Raw genomic sequence first — 15,527 nt, forward strand, 5'->3', positions numbered from 1 at the left:
GGATTGGGGGTGGCGGGGGTTTCCGGATGATTCAAGCACTGTAGGGTTTGTACTCCTATGAGAATCTAATGCTGCCACTGATCTGACAGGAGATGGAACTCAGGTGGTAATGTGAGTGATGGGGAGCGGCTGTAAATACAGATGAAGCTTTGCTTGCTCACCCACCACTCACCTCCTGCTGTGCAATCCAGTGCCTAACAGGCCACAGACCCACACTGGTCCATGGCCCAAGGGTTGGGGACCCGTGTGAAGGAACTTGGGTCTGGGGAGCACCCCCTCCCCATCCTCCCCGCCAGCTGTGCCCCCGGGCCATGCCCCCACCTTGGGTGTGGTGAGCACCCCCTCCCCATCCTCCTCCGCCACCTGTGCCCCGGGGCCATGCCCCCACCTTGGGTGTGGTGAGCACCCCCTCCCCATGCCCCCACCTTGGGTGTGGTAAGCACACCCTCCCCATCCTCCCCTGCCACCTGTGCCCCCTGGGCCATGCCCCCACCTTGGGTGTGGTGAGCACCCCTCCCCATCCTCCCCCACCACCTGTGCCCCCCGGGCCATGCCCCCATCTTGGGTCTGGGAAGCACCCCTCCCCATCCTCCCCGCCACCTGTGCCCCCGGGCCATGCCCCCACCTTGATGACCTGCCCTTCTTTAAAGGGAAGCTCCTCTTCTGCAGCGTCTGGGTTCGGGGACATGGTAAGGGGGTCGTAGTCAAAAAGGGCCACAAAGATGCGGGCTGGGAGCTCTTCCGCCCCAGGGTCTGTCTCTGACTCTTCGTAGAAGTCCGGAGAAAGCTGGTCCCGCCCGTACTCATCTGGGAGTGCATGGGATAAAGCACAGGGTCTAAGTGATTCCCACCAGCCATTCTCCCTGCTTTACCCAGAAAGGTGAGCTGTTATACAAAGTGTGGTTTTGGAAAACGAAGAGGGAAGCACTCTAAGTTTTTTTTTTTTTCCCTTAATGTGTAGCTGGGCTTTCCTAGTGGCTCAGTGGTAGAGAATCCACCTGCCAATGCAGGAGATGCGGGCTCAATCCCTGATGTGGGAAGATCCGATGTGCCTTGGAGCAACTAAGCCCGTGTAACAAGGCTATTCAGCCTGTGTTTTGGAGTCCAGGAGCCGCAACTACTGAGCCCACATGTTGCAGCTACTGGAGCCTGCAGCCTAGAGCCTGTGCTCTGCAACAAGAGAAGCCACGACAATGAGCAGCCTGTGCACGGCAACTGGAGCACAGCCCCCACTGGCCCCAGTAGAGAAAAGCCCGTGCAGCAGCAAAGACCCGGCACAGCCCCAAACGAAACAATCCATAAAGTCATAAAAATAAGTTCTTAAAAAATGTGTAGCTCAACATGCAGGCAGAAATGGATCACCTTGACAGAGATGGGTTTGAAAAGCTAATAACTAGTATGAAACGTAGGCAGCAGGGTGAGTGTAGGTGTGCTGCTTGTGAAGACAGTGAGAGATAAAGGACTGTGTTTCAATGACCTCCTGGCAGGACTGGTCTGAGCACCAGTTGCAGGGGTCGGGTGACGGGTGGCCAAGTCCTGGGGTTTAGGAAGGACCTGTTCAGGAGTCAAGCACAGCGACCCAAAGACCCTCTAGGTTTCCATTAACAGACAAGCCAGAGCACAAGGACGTTAAAAGATGTATTTGCCTATCTGCCAAAGTTTGATACAGGTGACTGAGCTGCTCACTTGGCTCCAAATAGGTAAGTGGCAATGAATACATTACAGTGAATTAATGACTTCCTGGAAGAATTGAGTTTCAAGTCTGCCTACCACTGAACTCCTAAAGACTATTCTTTTGAAATCCTAGTATATATGCATATGTATTACAAGGCTGAGCACCAAAGAATTGATGCTTTCGAATTGTGGTGCTGGAGAAGACTCTTGAGAGTCCCTTGGACAGCAAACCAGTCAATACTAAAGAAAATCAATCCTGAATATTCATTGGAAGAATTGATGCTAAAGCTGAAGCTCTTTGACCACCTGATGCAAAAGAACTGACTTATTGGGAAAGACTCTGATGCTGGGAAAGATTGAAGGCAAAAGGAGAAGGGGGCAGCAGAGGATGAGATGGTTGGATAGCATCACCATCTCAATGGACATGAATTTGAGCAAACTCCAGGAGACAGTGAAGGACAGGGATGCCTGGCATGCTGCAGTCATGGGGGTAACAAAGAGATGAGCATTACTGAGCAACTGAACATCAACATTATTAAATGTCATTATAGACATACATATATCTCACTATATATGTATACATTTATTCATATGCATATATAGAGAACAAACATCTGCTAGTGAATTACACCGTTTTGACTACATGAGAAGGACTCAGAACATCAGTGGGGAAGCAAATGAGAAAACTCCAATCATCAGAAAGGAGGGTAGGGGTGGGACAAATGGCCGGTCAAAATTTGTGTCACCAGCACAAGGAGCACAGGAGGTGGGATAAGAGGATGTCAAAGCTGTGACATGGAGGGTGTGGGGAGAGCCAGAGTCTTGGCTGCTTCCACCAGCAGAAACATGCGGTTGAAAAATAAAAGCACTTTAACTGCAGGAAAGGTTGGTCTTTAAAATACAGTGAGCTAATAACATTATTTGAACTTGGGATCCTTTTAGGATACAAAGATAATCTAAACATTCAGTAACTTTGCTTCTGCTAGGGAACAAGACTCAACAGTGCGGCCTTACTGATCTCGTCACACCAGTTTTGATTTTGTTTATAGTCAATGCAGATTCTTTACCAGCTGAGACACCAGGGAAGCCCATGAATACTGGAGAGGGTAGCCTATCCTTTCTCCAGTGGATCTTCCCAACCCAGGAATCGACCAGAGTCTCCTGCATTGCAGGCTGATTCTTTACCAACTGAGCTATCAGGGAAGCTCGAAGGGAACAAAACTCAACAGCACGGCCCTACTGATCTCTTCACACCAGTTTTGATTTTGTTTATAGTCAGCGAGAGGGCTTCGCAGGTGGTGCTAGTGGTAAAGAACCTGCCTGCCAAAGCAGGTAGACGTAAGAGACACAGGTTGGATCCCTGGGTCGGGAAGATCCCCTGGAGGAAGGCAAGCAACCCCCTCCAGTATTCTTGCCTGGAGAATCCCAAGGACAGAGGAGCCTGGCAGGCCACGGTCCACAGTGTTGCACAGAGTTGGACACGACCAAAGCGACAGCACACACGCACACACAGTCAATGAGAGGATCTCATACTCTGTCCCCCAGTCATTAAATGTTCTCTAAATTAAATAGCACAAAGCTAACGGTACACCATCTCATGACCTGTGAACTTCTCTATATGTGTAGTGATGCAGTGTTTTTTTCACGCTCGTGGCTGATGGTAGAGAAAACCATTAGCAGCATGAAAAGGATGTTTTCAATTCAGCTGGGTAACCTTGGGAGTTTTGCAGAAGGAACTTAACAAAACAGCAGTGTGACCCAGTGGGTGGCTTCCTTGACTAAGTTGACGTGGTGCTCATGGAGTTGGAAAGTACAGGCAAGTTCACAAGGGGAGGACTGGGTAGGTCACTATCACTCTGGAAGACCTTTGAGCTACTCCTACAATTCACATGCTCTCAGGAGTTGGGAGGCATTAGGCATGGAGACCAGTAAGAGGAGCTCAGGCTGGCACCATGCTCAGTGAAAACAGCAGGCAGTCACCCACAGCATTACAGGATCTCTCTCTGGTTTGCAGGGAGGAGCCGGGATGGGAGGAAGTGGTTGGAGCACTTGGAGTTGGTGTATATGAGTGGAAGTGTGGGTATGACGTCACTGTGTTTCCTCCAGAGAAGGTGCGTTAGATACTTTATGGAATCAGACTCATGGGAAGAGAACTGTGGCCTCCATGGAGTGTGTCCACACAAACCCAGCTTCACAGGGTTTAGAGTGGGTGACCAGGAGGCCCTTCCTTTTCTTGGGGGCAGGCTAGACTCAAGGAAGAACTTACCTCCAGCTGCTGGTCTGACCTGGGCGTGGATGGTCCTCCCTCTGCCCTGCTGTGGAATATCCTGGCCTGGGGTAGGAGGGGGTGTTTGTCAGGAAGGAGGAAGGGTCTGCATACCACGTGCAAAGTTGAGGATCCTGACTTGCCCCTGTTGGCTCCCGAATCCACTGGTACTGCCAGAATAAGCACTGTGTTCTAGAAGTGAACTACTTCCCTCACTGCCTGAGGCTACCCGCCTCCACTGCTCCTCTCCATTGTAATTTCTACAGAGAAAAAGTGGGTCGCCTATGAAACATACCTTACAGCTGCTCCTCTTCTCCTTACAGGGAAACCCAGGGAGACGAGTCTCCTTTCTAGAGAGTCAAGTTTTATTTATTTAGTTAAGTCATTTTAACTTTTCCCATCAGGATATAGAGCAAATGTGTTGCATTTCCTTGCTATGTAAGCTCAGTGGCCAAAATAGCCTGGAAAATGGGAGGGAAATGGAGATTTTCACAGTCGACTAGTAAGAGCAGAATGCTCTAGGGTGGGATATTTCTTTTTCAGATGGGTACATCCTTGGGCCTTTTCATCTGTCAGGTAAATAACTAGATAAACGCAAAGACCAAAAATTACACAGGAGAAACCAAACCCAATGAAATCCTTGTTTGGGGTCATTGATTAAGGTTATGAGGCCTTTGTTATGTTAATTATATGACTTAGAATTTACTAGATATGGAACTACATAATTTTTATCTTTTTAAATCAGAGGGGGCATTGTTTTCTTAATTGAGGAAGTCCAGAGTATATTTAAAGTATAATATATTTTAGCTGTGAAGGCATTGCTTATTAAAAAATATATGTAGGAAGTATACAGTCTATAGACTTGAGTTTCTCCAGAAAAGAAAAGGATATTTTTGGAGTTGGCAGATTTCTAAAGTATTAATTACTGATATTGGCACAAGAAAAATATAACTAAATAAACAGAGACTAGAGGAAAACAGCCTATTCACACGTCACTGACCATTCACTTCCTAGAGTTTTGGGCATGATTCTCCTCGTCTCTGAGTCACTTTTGTCTTTTGAAAATATAATAGGTTCTTTGGTCTGTGAATATGTGTATATGAACATATAAAGTGGTTGACACTAATTATGCTTTATAATTATGCTTTCTTGCCTTGCTCCATGCTAAGAGATCAGGTCCAATGAAAGAAATTCTATCATGGATTTATTTAACACTTTTTTTGGTTCTATTATTGAGGCTTTTTTTTTTTCCTTTGTGAAGGTGTTACCACAGCATTACTCTCTTTCTAACTTAAAGTGAAGTGAAAGTCAATCAGTCATGTCCAACTCTTTGAGTTGGAATTCTCTAGGCCAGAAAACTGGAGTGGGTAGCTGTTCCCTTCTCCAGGGGATCTTCCAAACCCAGGGATCAAACCGAGGTCTCCCGCATTGCAGGCACATTCTTTACCATCTGAGCCACCAGAGAAGCCCAAGAATACTGGAGTGGGTAGCCTATCCCTTCTCCCTATCTTCCTAACACAGGGTCTCCTGCATTGCAGGCAGATTCTTTACCAGGGAAGCTGCCAGGGAAGCCCTCTACTAACTTAGCTAGTGTCTCACTAAAATTAAGACATGTGCAGCCTTCTGCATTCTTTCCCTTAAGACAAATCCACCTGAAGGATTGTCCAAGACTCTGATGGGGAGACTGTGGGTCCACTTATGTTTTCCTTTACTTCCTTGCCCACTTGGCAATTTGTAGCACCATAATTTTCAGCCCTGTAGACTTTTCTTCTCTGTCCTAGGAGACTGGAGTGGGAGACCCAGGAGGCCTCCTCCAGAGGACACCCCTTCTCGGTGCCAAGCCATTAAACTTCAACCACAGAAACAGTGGCGGTTCATGTAATGAACATTCACTCGTTAAAGTCACAATCGAATGAACACTTAGGAACCAAATTCAACAGCAAGAACGGTCTTGAACTGGTCCTCACCTCCTTCCTCAGGACTCTTATTTACAAGTCATTTATTTTGCAAGCCAGGAGATCCTACTTAACCTCAGTAATTGTTACAGGGGCAATTATACACAAATTAAATGAAGATCTGAGTGATGTAGCACTAGTTTGCAACACTCAAAAATAATGTAGGCTTAGTATACACAAGGGCTTCCCTGGTGGCTCAGATAGTAAAGAATCCGACTGCAATGTGGGAGACCTGGGTTCAGGCCCTGGGTTGGGAAGATCCCCTGGAGGAGGGCATGGCAACCCACTCTGGGGCTCTTGCCTGGAGAATCCCCATAGACAGAGGAGCCTGGTGGGCTCAGTCTATGGGGTCGTGAAGAGTCGGACTAAGCACCATACAGTATATACAGAATTCTGCTAGTGGGTCTGTAATATGTGAAACCAGTGTTTTCCAACTGATTTTTCAGCTTATTTTATTACTTTTTAGCCTAACTGAAAACAGTCTGTTGTTTTAAAGGTCCTTTAACATTCTATACAATTTTTCACTGATAAAAATAAAAACATTCTAAAAACCGTAAAGATGGAAAAAGAAACTTTTTTACCCTATTGTTTGGGTTCTACGGGAAAGCAACATCTAGAAGGAGGAGAAAACTTCAGGGGATCTGTATTGGTTCATAAAGTTTTAAATTATTTTTGGCTGATGTGAACAAAGCCCAATTGTCTCTTAAACTTTAGCTATTTAAACGGATTGGGGCTGTGTTTCCAGGTGTCTGGACTGTCCAAGGGTTGTTTCCTTGAGCCCTGTCTCACCAGATCAATGTTTTTCTCTCATCTACTTCTGTTCCATGAATGGGTCTCTTGCTTTGTTTCGTTTGTGTGTGTGTGTTGTCACAAAAAGCTAGTTTATTTGTGCTGATTACCAGATTCCATTATCTTGTGCAGAATACTTTTTGGAACTGTTATGCCGGGGTTCATTCCAGTAATAGAAAGGTTCCCATCTGACCTTCGGCCACGCTCCCCCTCTTAGTGGATTGATGAGAATGACTACAATGACAGCTTTCAGCACGGCTGGCTGAATTCCAAAAAGTAATTAAGAGAATGGAATTGGATGCCGGAGGATGACTCATGCACGAGGAGGTGGCCAGATGGACAGGGTCAACACACAGTTCAGGGCACACATTCAGGCCTCCTGCTGTTTTTTCATAACTTTCAACCCCAGTTGCCCAAGTGTTTCATGCATACAGATAACTCTCCACTGGCTGGGGGCTCGTCTGGAGTTCAGTCACCCATCCCTGTCTGCTGCTCTGACCACGAGCATTTCAGGAGAGCATGAACTAGGTGGGGAGATGGCCCATTATCATCTCTTCCATGCTTAGGACGGCAGCCTTTGCAGTTCAAAAAAAAAAAAAAAATTGGTAGGGAGAAGATTGACCTCAAAGGTCAATATATTTTGAGAATACTTAAATTTAGGTTCCATTTATTTGGTTCTGTTTCTGCCTTCTTTCGCCATAAATAACCAAGAGTCTTCTGATTTAGTTGAAAATGCTATTCCTAATAATTTTTTAAATGTTTAGATTGAGCCACGTGCTCTGTGGTTAAAAGAAAGATGGAGGCCTCCATCCGGTTCACTAACCCGCAGCATGGACCATCATTGGCCGGGACCTGTGGGAACCAGCACTGCCGTGGGAAAACCTCCGGGCCACGTGATCTGCCCGATCAGCCCGTCCTGCAGTCACCGGGTTTCCTAAAATCTAAAGACAAAACAATGACACGGTCATCAGTCTTGCCAGCCGTGGGAAGAAAAGAATTAAGTCAGCCAAATCAATTCAACTTAGAAGCAGAAGCTCTAAAGGCAACTAAACTTAGCTTTTAACTGAAAGGTTAGCTGAATAACCTGGAAGAGAAAAAGAGTGCTCACCCCAGGCACCCCATCTTCTACAGCACACTTGCTTTTCCAGGTGGGGGCGAGAGAGAGAACCCCTCCTGAGGCATCTTTTTGTTGCTGGTACTGCCGCTGAAGCCAAATATTTTGAGCCACAGTGAGAGTGGCTTAGATAAGACTCGTCACGCCTTTGGTACCTCTTTTCTAGTCTCAGCACAGTCTGCCCTCCTCCAGTGATCACAAACGTGGGAAAAACTCTGCATTTCCCAAATGTCCTGCTTGGGCAAAGTTGTGTGCGAGGTTACTGAAAACTCAAAGACAGAAGTTTCTGTGCATTATCAGCTCTGAAACTCGTGGCGCCCTCTTGAATGCTAATCCAAAGACTTCCAAACCTTCACATTTCAGGGCTAACCCGAACTATTTTCCTTTATGGATAAGTTTTGCCTCTGATTCGTACTAAAAGCTCACATCCTATGCAAGAATCAAAGCAAAACCTCCAGCTCACTGGTGACTTAGGAAGTTTTCAGGGACACGGAATGAATCAGGGCTGGGAGCTTCAGAAATGAGTTTGAACAGGAAGTGGGCTGCAGTTGCTGGTGAGTCGGTAAGCTGTGGGTCGGCGCCCTCTAGTGGACATGTCACAAACTGCACCGGCTCAAGCCCAAGGCCTGGCGCCCTGGGATGTCTCACCTGTGTTTTCATGGAAAAGTTCAGCATGACAGGAGCAAATGTTCTGAAAAGAGGACACAATATAGAGATGAATGAAGCCTTGAAGGAATCCCTACTCTTGAAAAGCACTCACAAGCCTGGAAGACAAGGCCCGGGGATGTGTCTAGAGCTGATGATGGAAAATTCATTCAGAAAACTGCTCTCAGGAAAGAAACGTTGGGGGAGGGGGGGGGACCTTTGGAAACAAATGCAAAGGTGGATCGCTTCAAGAATTGTTCTCCTTTTTTATTTTCCAGTTATGGATGAACTGGAAAACCAACCACAACCCAGAACCAAAACCACCACCAGAGAAAAACCCTAGTAAGTAATACCAGTCAGTCATAAATACATCCCCACGACTCATTTTTGAAAAGTACATGTTGCCAAACTGGGAGCATCAGAGTTCAGCTAACCCTTAATTAAAATTTAGATTCAGTTGTCCTTTAATTAAAGCAGCCATAATCATCACTGATTTGGAGGTGGGGAAGGGATCATTATTCTAAAGCAAAGTAAAGAAATCATCAGCATGTGAAAAGATTGGGAAGCTTCATAAATCAAAAATGCATGGAAAAACGAGAGAGCCAGCAGAGAGAGTGCCCGGGACGGACACCAAAAGAAAGAAAGAAGGTGAAAGAATGAAAACGGATTGGTTTGGCAAGCGGATGTGAGCAGGAGGTTTACTTCACACACCAAAGGGCCATCTGCAACCCGGGGAGGAGGCTGAGCCTGTCGGGCAATGGCCCTACTGTCGGGCATTTTTATGCTTTTCTTCCAGGCATCTCGGAAATCCTCGCGGCCCGTGGGCTCATCCCAGCCGTACTTGCTGGGGGTGGACCTCTCTGGGCTCGGGTGGGGCTCATCGCTCCTGACGACGTCGCCGGGCTCCACTGGCTCCCCAAAATCCTCTTCGATGCTGCTCTGCCGGGTCAGCGTCCGGCGCCGGGCCAGCAGGGGCCTCAGGCTCCTCCTACAAGGACAGTGCCCGGGGCCGGGGCTGCACTGGGCAGTGGGGCTTCGGAAACTAAATCGCATCTCCTCCTCTTCACTGCCGCAGTCCAGGCCGCTGTCCGGGCTCCTGGTGGCCGAGCGGCTGAATCGACAGCCTCTGTCTTCGAATACGAAGTCCTCGGCCTGGGGGCCCCTGGGTTTCGCGGGGTACCAGGAGCTGTGGAGGGCCTCGTGCCCCCGGCAGGGCCTGGAGGGCCTGGGCTCTCTGGCCAGCCCGGTCCTGACCCTGGAGGAGGACCCTAAGCCTTGCTTGTGCAGGAACTCACAAGGCTCTCCGTCCTCCTCGGCTACTTCGGGGATACTGAAAAGTCTCTTACTGTGGTGGGTCTGCTGGGGATACTCGGGCAACTCCGAGAAAGCACGTTCAGTGGCCCTATTCTTAGAGCACTCCTTAAGGGGCGGGGGTGTTAGCACAGGTGCCGGGAGCCAGTGTATGATTGCATATGAAGGGGGGCAGAGGGAAGGAAAGAAAATACAGAGAGAATTAGTCTCCGAGGCCATGAGGGACAGAGAGCATGCTTGTACTCGTGGTGGGGCAGGGGGTGGGGGGTGGGGGCAGATGGCATGCTCTGGCCGGGGCTCTGGAATGAAAACAGAATGGGTTAGATGGATGCGGCCGGAGCCGGGGGGCCGAGCGCACGCAGAGCGTCCCGACGCCGTCAGGACTAGCCATGCAGCCAAACCAAGGAAAGAGAGGCCGCTGGGCCGCGGGTGTGGGGAGGACGGAGGCAGGAGGCTTCACACTGACCGAGGCGCTAGGGTCTGTGACATGGCTGTGCCCAGAGGTCGGGGACATCCGAGTTCACTGGCCGCTGACTGCACCCTGAGAAACTCCCAAGGCAGCTGCCCGGGGATGCCGGTGAGTGGAGACCATTCGCAACACAGGGCCCTCCCCGCCGCCGCCCCCCGGCCACGCCGCTCCACTCTGCTTGTCCCTGAAAGCACTCAGCATCCTGTGAAACCTGTCTGTGCTCTCTTACTTATGCCTCTCTCCCGGCTCAAGTGGAAGGGTGTGAAACCCGGGGGACCTCGACCCAAAGTCATTTGCTTGGCCTGTGTCTGCAAAGGCTTGGGGGCCTGTCAGTCTCCTCCAGACCCCAGACCTCAAGGCTGGGAGAGAGGAGCCGAGTCCCCAGCAGTATGGGCAGCAGGGGCTCAGGGCTGGCCCACCCAGACGGAGGCCTAGGGTGGACACCCCACGCTCCCTGTCCTGGCGTATGGTTCTCTCTCCAGGAATGGCCGGCAGGCCCATCCTCTGCTCCAGCTGGGCCAGCCCATTGGGCATACCTCCTGGAACACCTCACTGACTCCAGGAAGCCTTGCGCCCACCTTTCCTTCCATGGGCCTCCGGGCATGCGCATTAGAGTTGAGTTGCGGAGGAATATCAGAATTTGCGGCCCTGCCCTCATTCCCCTACCGCCTTGCGGTGTGTCCCAGGCACAAGGGGACATGGTGGGTTTACCCAGCGCAGCGTCTTTAGCAGGCTTAGAGCCCACGAGAGAGCCAAACGAGGAGCATGGTGCACGCTTTGATCGTTTGCTATTAAGACCCTGAGGTTTGGGAACACTGGGGTGAAGGGCAGTGAGGAAGCAGGGATCCAGCCCCGGGAGCCGGGCGGGAATGCACGGGGGTTCGTGGGACTCCTGCAAGGGGAGGTGAGCCCGGGCGGCCCAGATCGGCCTGTAAAGTCTCCTGACTTAAAAAAAAAAAAAAAAAGTCAGAATCCTGTGGATGAAGTGAAGTGAGCCTCAGCCCCGCTGCCTGAAGGTCCTATTGTCCCTGCGGCTGCTCTAAGGAGAGCCAGGCTGGTGGGGGAAGGACGTAGGTGATTTTATGAACTAGCCCTTTTCCCTGGGAAAGACAAGGTGACCTTCGGTTTCTTTGCTAACAATTGGCAGGAAGGAGCATCCCAGAAGCTTCCTCCAAAAGAAGTGGGGAAGCTGCCGGGGGCAGTGGTGGGCGGGGGCAGACACCTGCCTCCTCACAGCGCCCAGCGATAGAGAAGTGTGGCGAGGCAGGGGCGGTCAGGCTGGACCATGGGCAGCTTGGGGCCTTCCTCCGCCAAGAAAGGTCACTGTGAATCCTGCTGGACATTGGCTCAGGGGAGGAGCAAGGGGGTCAGCCAGTGGAGGTAGCGGGGGCTGCAACCATGCAGGGTTTGCATAGGGATCTGGCATGTTCTTTGGTGACAGTGTCTCCAAGGCCCTGCCGGGAGCCTTTGCTGGGAGAACATAAGTCAGTCTGCTCTATGCAAGTGGGCACTGAGTTGGCAGCCAGATTTGGATGTTGCTTTCTGTCCACCATTCAAACTGCATGGCTCTGTGTTCCCCAGAGAAAGGCCGGGCTCAGGCACTGTATCCCCCGGTGGGACTTCCCCCTCCAAGGCCCTTTTCATTTGAAAACCCCCACAAAGGCCCAACCTGTCTCCCTGGCTAGGCCTGCAGCTGCTGGAGCTTGGGGGCCACGTCTGTTCTCACCTCCCAGCCTGGTGGAGGTGCTCAGAGTGACCAGCTTGTGCCGAGTGAACAGAAGCCCAGCTGGAGCTCTCCAGACAAGGGGGTGCACCCCAGGGATGGGGTCTGTGGGGGCCTCGAACTCAATCTCCATCAAGGTGACCCCCATCAAACCCCTCACCGAAGGGCACATCAGAAGCAGAGGCAGAAGATCTCGGGATCCCTGGTGGGAGGTGTCTGAGAAGGGGTCTGTGTGTGGACCCCAGGAGGTCGACTGACCCTCCTCCGACCTCCTCTGAGGTCCCCTCTCCCTGGCTCTCCAGCCATCCAGCAGGGTCCACCTCGGTAGATTCCACTAAAGAATCTCTTCCCGACTCCCCAGCTGCCCATCTCCAGTCTGACTCAGAGACAGGCTCCTGCCCTCCTAGTGCCTGCTGCTCTGCAGATGGACACGTGGCCAGGCGTTTGGGGCTGGGGGTGGAAGCTTCTCCGTTCTATTCTTTCTGATTGGGTTCTTAGTACAGAGCTGGGTGACCCAGGGATGCCCAGTGGATTTTCCCAGACTCCTTCACCCAGACTTTTGGTCAAGAGGAGGGATGGGAGACACCGAGCGCAGATTCAATAGCAAGAGAAGCCCATCCAAATCTGGGGACTGTGCCTGCCAGGCGAGGCCCCTCTGGAGCCAGCTGCACAGGCCCCCAAAGGAACAGGGATAGGGGATGGTGGGGACGGCGGTGAGGGGGGCAGCGCCCCCGCACTGACCTTGAGGGCATTGTGGGACGTGCCGCTCGGCCGCCTCCTGCCCCCATCCTCCAGCTGCATTTCAGAGTACAGCTCCTCCTCGTCCTCCTCCATGATGTCCGAGAGGTCAGACCCCCGGCTGCTCTCCGTGTGGTATTCGTCTCCATGGCAACAGTGAGGCTGGGGCAGGAGAAGGGGATGTGAATGGAGGGGCGACTCCAACACACGGAGTCCCACACCTTCCCCTGCTCTGCCCACTCTTGAGCTCAGGGACGTGTCTGTGTGTCTGGGTGAGAACCACTCACTCCGGAGGGGAGGGAATCACAGTCCCCGAGCTCATGGGGAGCCGGGATGGCAGAGAGAGGACCAGACCGGGCGTTCCTACTCCAAGTCCGGACGGGGGCAGGCAGAGACCCTCCTGGGCTCCGGGCAGGACAGAATACACATGGGAAGATGTCACTTTTTCGGGTACCGGCAGCCTCTTCAACTTAGCGGCTGGACAAAGGCTCAAGTGAGAGGTTGTAAATGCGGGGCTCAGGGACATGCATGTATGTTGCATCATGCATGTAGGGTCGTGCAGCAGACAGTGGTGGGTAGTGGGCAAACGGGCATATGCACCAACAAGTGTGTCTATGAGTTTTAAGAAAAACATGGAGTCTGAAATTCACACATGTGCACACTGGGTTGTTGGTGAACAGCCTGGTTTGGGTGGGGTGGGACCCCCTGTGCGGTGTGCCCACTCTGTGGCCAGTTTGGCCACCCACACTGGAAAAGACTTGCCACTGGGGCTGTGGCAAAAAGCCTGGGTACAGAGGAAAGGGTCAACAGAAGAGCAAGTAAAAGTAAGCTTGCTAACTAATGCGTAAATTGAACCACCAGCCGTCCTGATGGGGTTTGGGATGAGGGGCGGGTCCAACTCAGCAGCCCCTTCCCATCCACAAAGCAAGTGCCTCCCTCAGAAGCTCCAGCAGCTCATAGAGCACACCTTATGAGCTCCGATTTATGAGCCCCAAACATGCATAGGGGGCTTCCCCAGTGGCTCAGGCAGTAAAGAATCTGCCTGCAATGCGGGAGACTGGGATTCGATTCCTGGGCTGGGAAGATCCCCTGGAGGAGGGAACGGCAACCCACTCCAGTATTCCTGCCTGGAGAATGCCACGGGCAGAGGAGCCTGACGGGCTACAGTCCGTGGGGTCTCAAAGAGTCGGACCCCACTCAACGACTAACACTTTGACTTTTGACTTTGAAACACACACAAAGCTATTCTGTTTCTGCTGGACAGTGTTGATGAAGATCGATTTCTTTATTCTCCTGGTGGGCGACAAGACAAGTGTATTTAATAGCATCCTGTGACATGTTTATTTAAAACATCCAGCTTAGGGGCTTCCCTATCAGTTCAGTAGTTAAGATGCTGCACTTCCGTGGCAGGGGACAGAGGTTTGAACACTGGCTGGGGAACTAAGATTCTCATATGCCATGTGGCACAGCCAAAAAATAGGGGTTGAGGGGGGAACTGCCCATTTATGAAACAAATAAAACTTTAAAAAACGGTTTAAATTGTTCCTCTATATAAAGACATGGGGAAGCAGTGTGAGTGCCCAGTGAGGGGGTGTCCCACCAGGGGTCCCACCCCAGCTGAGCCCTCAGATTGGTGGCCCGGATATTCTCAGTCTGAGAAGTCTGTGCAGCATCATTTGACCTGCTCCAGCCCTATTTCTTTCAATCAAGTGCCTTGGAGAAGACATAAAAGTGAATTGGTTTTAGATGAATAAACAAACATCAGGTTGGTTTGAATGAGGGCTTCCCAAAGCAAATGGAAGAGAACAAGGTCTCATTCAAACCCAATGATGAGTTAGTAATAAACTCATGAGATGGAAGTGTCTATTGTTTGCCAGATTTATCATGGATAGGACATTCGTAGGAATCTCTTGGTGGTGGGCACATGACCCTTGTCTACCCAGTGAAATAAGAAGTCTGATGGAGCTTCTGGAAAATGTTTTTCTACCAGTTAAGAGAGATGTGCCTGAGGAGAAAACCCCCTCCCTCCTTCCTTCTTTCCATCCTTCTTGGGATGCTGGCATGAGTGTGATGACTGGAGCTATGGCGTTCACTTCGTAACCATGAGAGAAAGGTCAAAAGAATGGAAGGTTAAGAACCCAGAGCATGTTGAGGTTTGATAGAAAACAACAAAATTCTGTAAAGCAATTATCCTTCAATTAAAAAAAAAAAAAGAACACAGAGCTGGAACACAATTGAACAACTGAATCAACTTTGCAGCCTCCTACTTGAGGCTTCCTGTGATATGGGAGAATGAAATGTCTTTGTTACCTTAGTCATTATTAGTTGGGCATTCTGTTTCTTGTGTTTACATGAATGCAAATAGAATTATTTTAATCTTTTAGATAAAGAACCTGATGATTGGAGAAGCTGAGTCACTTGCCTGCTAGCAGTGGCAGAGCCAGGAAGTGACCCCCAATCTATGAGATTCCAAGGCCCTCTTCTCATGGAAGTAGTGACACTGCCTTGCTGTAGAGCTATGTGTTGAGGGGACTGAGGATCTGACAACTGAGAGGACTTCACTCTCTGCTCTCTCAAGATCTGAGGACTCTCCAGGCCCCACCCTTCCCTGTTGCCCAGGACTGGGGCTTGACACCATTTAAGGACATTTTCATTAGAATATGCATGATCAGAAATTGGAGACAGAACCCATCTTGGATGCATTTGTCACTTGTGAGCCTTGTCTGGGAGGAGAAGCCCTGACATTTCCTCCCTCCAAGGATGGGATAGGGACCTTTCCATTTCTGAATCTCCCATGATGCTTAGCACCTAGCCAATGCACATCACACATCTGCCTGATGAAC

At 50.4% G+C, this 15,527-nt stretch overlaps 1 protein-coding gene across 4 annotated transcripts in view; it reads right to left on the reverse strand.

The window, feature by feature from the left end:
* RIMBP2 (RIMS binding protein 2) overlaps positions 1-15,527 on the reverse strand; it is a 126,831-nt gene that overhangs the window by 21,939 nt on the left and 89,365 nt on the right. For 3 of the 4 annotated variants that reach the window (XM_018061416.1, XM_018061414.1, XM_018061415.1), the window contains exons 13-15: positions 12,688-12,846; positions 7,508-7,625; positions 626-807 (exon numbers count right to left, since the gene is read on the reverse strand). In XM_018061416.1, coding sequence (XP_017916905.1) covers positions 626-807; positions 7,508-7,625; positions 12,688-12,846 — 459 coding nt within the window. Of the gene's footprint in view, positions 1-625; positions 808-3,063; positions 4,007-7,507; positions 7,626-12,687; positions 12,847-15,527 lie in introns of those variants that run through there. The other variant, XM_018061417.1, reaches the window with a different exon arrangement.

The sequence above is a fragment of the Capra hircus genome, chromosome 17, assembly GCF_001704415.2.
Source record: "Capra hircus breed San Clemente chromosome 17, ASM170441v1, whole genome shotgun sequence".
Taxonomy (NCBI): Eukaryota; Metazoa; Chordata; class Mammalia; order Artiodactyla; family Bovidae; genus Capra; species Capra hircus.